General features: G+C 44.8%; 1 protein-coding gene across 1 annotated transcript; it reads left to right on the forward strand.

The window, feature by feature from the left end:
• Positions 1–2,182: 2,182 nt before the first annotated feature.
• Positions 2,183–2,683, forward strand: LOC115986152. The gene has a single exon (XM_031109008.1). It carries the CDS (start codon positions 2,183–2,185, stop codon positions 2,681–2,683), a length of 501 nt encoding a protein of 166 aa, XP_030964868.1.
• The last annotated feature ends 3,317 nt before the right edge of the window (positions 2,684–6,000 follow it).

The raw sequence follows: 6,000 nt of genomic DNA on the forward strand, positions 1-6,000 counted from the left end.
GGGCTCAGGCAGTTGTCTACCTTGCCTAAGACAAGAGTCAGCACTGTTGCTTGAATTGTAACTTTCATAGTTGCTATGAACGTTGAACATGTTCTTAATGTGATGTCTCCTTTATGAAACTTGGCTGTAAAATTATCAAACAATCCATTTATTTAAATTTTTTTTTCTCTTGTTTCAATAAAGGGTAGTTTAACTGGCGCAATAAGACAGCTAGAACTTCAAAAAAAAAAATTATAGATATAATTTTTCAAAGTTTATCACATCATATGAAATAAAGGTTAGTTTATTCTTTATGAACTTCAAAAGATGACAATTTTTGATTGGTATGGTATAAAACAAAACACAAAAAACACAAAAAGTAGTATAAAAATGAATTCACAACAATCTGTAAGGAATTCAAATTATAGGTTTCTAAATTTACTTGAAAAATCAATATAATTAGATAAATTGTATCTAGTTAGTGAAATTTCTAGACAACGTGCATATTACAACCCTTATTTAGGATATAACTCAGTAATTGAAACCTTTTTGTTAGTTATGTTGGAACCATTGTCTTGTTGCAATAATGTGGCTGGTATAACATTTGTCCGCATGAAACTTGCAGGTTGTGTCGGTAGAGGGAGAGCAATAGAATTGCTATTCATCATGACACCAACTGAAGCCATGTTTGTTCTGTCATCTACATCTTCTTGAACACATAGTAGCCCAATGTGTGTACATCTCAACATTTCAGTTATTGGACTATCGCTCAATGTGGGATCTATGAGATTAGAAATTGTTCCCTCTCTCCAATTTTTCCATGCCTGTAGAAATACATCAATGTGAGCAAACCACGTTACCAAAAAAAAAAAAAAAATTCCAATTTATCTTTTACTCTTAATAACCGAACTCACATAGTTAAGAAGGTACTCCACATTCTCTCCATTATAAAAAGAAGTAATCTTTTGGCCACTCACAATCTCCAAAATCAACACACCAAAACTAAAGACATTTGACTTGATTGAGAATTGTCCAAACATTGCATATTCTAGAGTCATGTATCCACTGCATATCAATATTAATAAACTAAGGATTAATTTTGAAGGGGCAAAAATTAGCATGACAAACCTTCACCACATTGGGCCTGACGGATCCAAGCCCATGGGCCGGCAATAGGTGAGCCAAGGACCTAGAATGATTCCAGATACTTGTTACACACGTTGGAAACCTAGTAGAGTCTCAAAGGAAATCAAAAACCTAGTGCAAAGAGCATTCCAGAAGATACGCTCTCTACAAGGAAATGTTTTGTCCATCACGTTTGGGATTACTTAAGAGGATTCCTATAAGGAAAAGATTTCTACATCAAGGAGGAGAGGTCAGCCTACTACTACTACTACTATAAAAGCCCCAATACCCTCACAAATCAAGGTACGTATAATTTACCCTCTCTAGCACTCTAGAGTTGTGAGAATAATTCTAACTTGACCTTTGGAGGGTATTTGGCCGACATCACACCAGTGCTCTTTGTGAGGTCTTTTATTATTTGGTTGTGTAGGTCTACTTTGAGCGTGCGAGTGCTACGTGATCTATTGGTGATCGTTTCGGCATCATCAGTTGGCGCCGTCTGTGGGAAAGCGTTTAAGCCACATTGTCACTTCCCGGGCAAAAGAGTTGCATGGTGTTCACTCGCTCAATGGCGACTACTAACGATGTTCAAGAAGAAGAACCCCCCACGACTGCACTTGAGAAGCAGTTTAAGACTCTCGCCACAGCCGTGGAGCACCTTACCAAACAAAACCGCGACCTGGAGGAGCAGCTGAACCAGAAAAACGCAGCACCAAATAACCAAGGAGCGGATCAAGAAGGAACCAACATTAAAAGGAGGAACCAAGAGGGACCACAGGCCAATAACGCCCCAAGCAGACTTGAGCGACAAAGCATGAGCCTTCCCTCCCTTTTGGATACGGCACCGCCATCTATTATCGCGAAGATGCAGGCAATGAAGGAACAGATGGAAGTAATGATGAACGCTCTTAAGGAACGAGTGTCCAGCGACCTCGACGACCTTGTCAACTGAACTGACTCGTCATTCACCACCTCCATCAACTCCTTCCCCATACCGAATAAGTTCTGCATGCCATATATAGATAGTTATGACGTGGTCAAGGACCCTCTAGACCACCTAGAGACCTTTAAGATCTTGATGCACCTTCAAGGAGTAGCAGATGCAATTACGTGTAGGACCTTCCCTACAACACTAAAGGGTGCGGCAAGACTTTGGTTCAGCCGGCTGGCACCCAACTCCATCAGCACCTTCAAGGAGCTAAGCGCTCAATTTACTGCGCATTTTATCGGTGGACATCAGTACAAGAAGTCTACGGCTTGCTTAATGAGTATCAAGCAGCAAGAGGAGGAAACGTTGAGGGCCTACATATCTCGCTTCAATAAGGAGGCACTCTCGATTGACGAAGCCGATGATAAGATACTTGTAGCAGCATTCATGAATGGGTTGAAGGAGGGTAAGTTTTTGTTCTCCTTGTACAAAAATGACTCGAAGACCATGTCAGAAGTGCTTTACAGGGCCACCAAGTATATAAACGCCAAAGACGCGCTATTGGCCCGAGAAGACAGACCCAAGAAAAGAGAAAGGCAAGAAGACATCCAGCAAGACCAAGGTCGAAAGAAAGTAAGGACAGGAAACTGAAGGGATGAGAGACGCCCTAAGCCCCTGGGGGGAAGATTCACAAGCTTCACTCCATTGACCGCCCCGATAGATCAAGTCCTAATGCAAATCAAGGACGAGGGGGCTCTGATGTTCCCTGAAAAGCTGAAGAGTGATCCCAACAAACAATTTAGGGATAAATATTGCCGCTTCCACCGTGACCATGGTCACGACACGGCCAATTGCTATAACCTGAAGCAGTAAATTAAAGCCTTTATCAGACCAGGAAAACTGCAGAGGTTCGTTAGCAAAGAGAAAATGGATCCACCCCCACAAGAACGGCACCCTCGATAGGAGAATAAGCAACCGAGACCCTCCATAGGGGACATAAGGATGATAGTGGGAGGAACCGCTACAGCCGGGTCTTCAAAAAACGCTCGCAAAACTTACCTCAAGATGGTGCAAAATGTTCAGCTGATAAGAACCGTGCCGAAGATAGCACGGAGAGAAGGCCCTATTATCGGATTCTCAAAAGAAGATGCGCGACGTCTTCACCATCCACATGACGATGCGCTCGTCGTCAGTATACGGGTAGGGGACTACAACATGCATCGGGTGTTGGTCGATAATGGCAGCTCAGCAAATATCCTATACTACTCGGTGTTCCAGCAGATGAGGATGGACAAGGAAAGATTGATTCCGACAAACGCCACACTCGTTGGTTTCGGAGGAAGCCAGGTATTCCCCCGGGCGCGGTCACATTATTCGTAACGGTAGGCGATTACCCCCAGCAGATTATCAAGGACGTAACGTTTCTAGTGCTCGATTGCTCGTCTGCCTACAACGCTATCATCGGATGACCCACGCTCAATTCGTGGAAGGCGGTAACTTCAACTTACCACCTAATGATTAAGTTCCCTACTGACTATGGAGTGGGAAAGCTGTGCGAAGTCAAATGGCCACACGTGAATGCTATATAGCCATGATGGAAATGGAGGATCAAGTCCAGGCCTTAAATATAGAAGAGAACCGGACGGTGACAGAGCCGATAGAGAAACTAGAGGAGATACCTCTTGACAGTCCCGATCCTGACCAAACGACCAAAATCGGAACACTCACTAACCCCGTAATCCGTCAAGAGCTCATAACTTTTCTCAGGAGCAATCAAAGACGTATTCGCCTGGAGTCATAATGACATGCCAAGAATAGACCCTTCAGTCATGGTACACAGGTTGAATGTATCGCCCTCTTTTCCACCTATCCGACAGAAGAAGAGAGTGTTTGCCCCGAAATGAGATCAAGCTACAGCGGAAGAAGTCCGCAAACTACAGGAAGCAAGTTTCATTAGGGAAGTTTACTACCCCAATTGGTTGGCGAACGTAGTAATGGTTAAGAAAGTTAGCGGGAAGTGGCGGATATGCGTAGACTTCACCGATCTTAACAAAGCCTGCCCTAAAGATTGCTATCCCCTCTCAAGGGTCGACGTCCTAATAGACTCAGCGACTCGGCACCAGCTGCTAAGCTTCATGGATGCCTTCTCAGATTACAACCAAATCTGAATGCACGAAGCTGATCAAGAGAAAACTTCGTTTGTAACCAGTCAAGGCCTCTTCTGTTACAAAGTAGTGCCCTTCAGCTTGAAGAACGCGGGCGCAACGTACCAAAAACTTATGAATAAGATGTTCGCACAGCAAATTGGGAGGAATGTCCAAGTCTATGTCGATGACATGCTAGTGAAGAGCCGAAGGGAGGAAGATCACCTGGAAGACCTTAGAGAAACATTCAACACCCTTCGCACCTACAACGTGAAGCTTAATCTGGGAAAGTGCGCCTTCGGGGTGACAGCGGGAAAATTCCTAGGATTCATGGTATCTCAAAGGGGGATTGAGGCCAACCCGGACAAGATTCGAGCCATAATGGAGATGGCTCCACCAAGAAATGTGAAGGAGATACAAAGCCTCAACGGTAAAATAGCGGCATTGAATAGATTCGTGTCAAGAGCCACAGACAAGTGCTTACCCTTCTTTCACACACTGAAGAAGTCTTTTGAGTGGACTGCCAAATGTCAACGAGCATTCGAGGAGTTGAAAGCCTATCTATCTTCCCCACCGCTGCTGAGTCCGTCGTAACCAGGTGAAAACCTTTACCTCTACCTCACCGTCTCCCTCACTGCCTTCAGTGCCGCCTTGATCAGAGAAGAGGATAAGGTACAGAAACCCGTATACTATGCCAACCGGGTGCTCCGCGGTGCCGAAGAAAGATACCCACCTATGGAGAAACTTGCCTTTGCATTAGTTACGGCGGCTCAAAAGCTCAAGCAATACTTTCAAGCCCATACGGTGAACGTCCTGACCAACAAGCCCTTGCGACAGGCGATGAGCAACCCTAAAGCTGTGGGTCGACTGGCGTTATGGGCTATAGAGTTGAGCAAGTTTGATATCAAGTACCAGCCGCGAACCGCCATCAAATGATAGATCGTCGCTAACTTCATAGTAAAATTCACTCATGACGAGGACTAGGGGGCAGAAGAGTCCCCTCATTGGAGCATATATACTGACGGATCATCCAACAGACAAGTCGGGGGGGCTGGCATTGTACTACTATCACCCGAAGGAGATAGGGTTGAATGTATGGTTCGTCTCGACTTCCCCACCACCAAAAATGAAGTAGAGTACGAAGCATTAGTAGCAAGCCTCGACCTCACTAAAGCAACAGGAGCCACGAGTGTAGTCATTCACTGCGACTCTCAGGTCGTGGCTAATCAAGTGAATGGAGACTATGAATGCAAGGGCGAAAGGATGAAGAGATACCTTAATCAAGTAAGGGCAAGAGTAGACGACCTAGAGGCCAAAATCATCCAAATCCCCAGAGGAGAAAATGAGCACGCCGACCGCCTAGCCAAAGCCGCTTCAGCAGAGCATATGATAATCCTTGGTAATGTACTCTCTTTTGTTCAGCTTTCTCCACTGATAGATTCCGGCGACATGCAGGAGATAGGCTCCGAAAGTAATTGGACCACACCAATAGTTTCATACTTAAAGAACGGGGTCTTACCAGATGAGAAGGAGGCTGCGAGAAAGCAAAAGGTCCAAGCGGTGAGGTTCATCTTGATAAAAGACGTCATGTACAAAAGAGGCTTCTCACATCCATATCTGAGATGCTTGGGTACGGAAGAAGCATACTACGTCATGAGGGAGATACACGAGGGTATCTGCGGAAATCACTCAGGCACACGATCATTAGTACACAAGTTGATCCGAGTAGGATACTACGGGCCCACAATGATGAAGGACGCGCAAGCTTATGTCCAGTCCTACAACAAATGCCAGAGGTTCAGCAATTTCATCAAATAGCCGTCC

This window comes from Quercus lobata, chromosome 4 (genome assembly GCF_001633185.2).
Source record: "Quercus lobata isolate SW786 chromosome 4, ValleyOak3.0 Primary Assembly, whole genome shotgun sequence".
In the NCBI taxonomy this organism is placed as follows: domain Eukaryota; kingdom Viridiplantae; phylum Streptophyta; class Magnoliopsida; order Fagales; family Fagaceae; genus Quercus; species Quercus lobata.

Coding starts and splice junctions, on each gene's coding strand:
- LOC115986152 (XM_031109008.1), top strand. CDS start 2,183: ATGCACCTTCAAGGAGTAGCAGATGCAATTACGTGTAGGACCTTCCCT.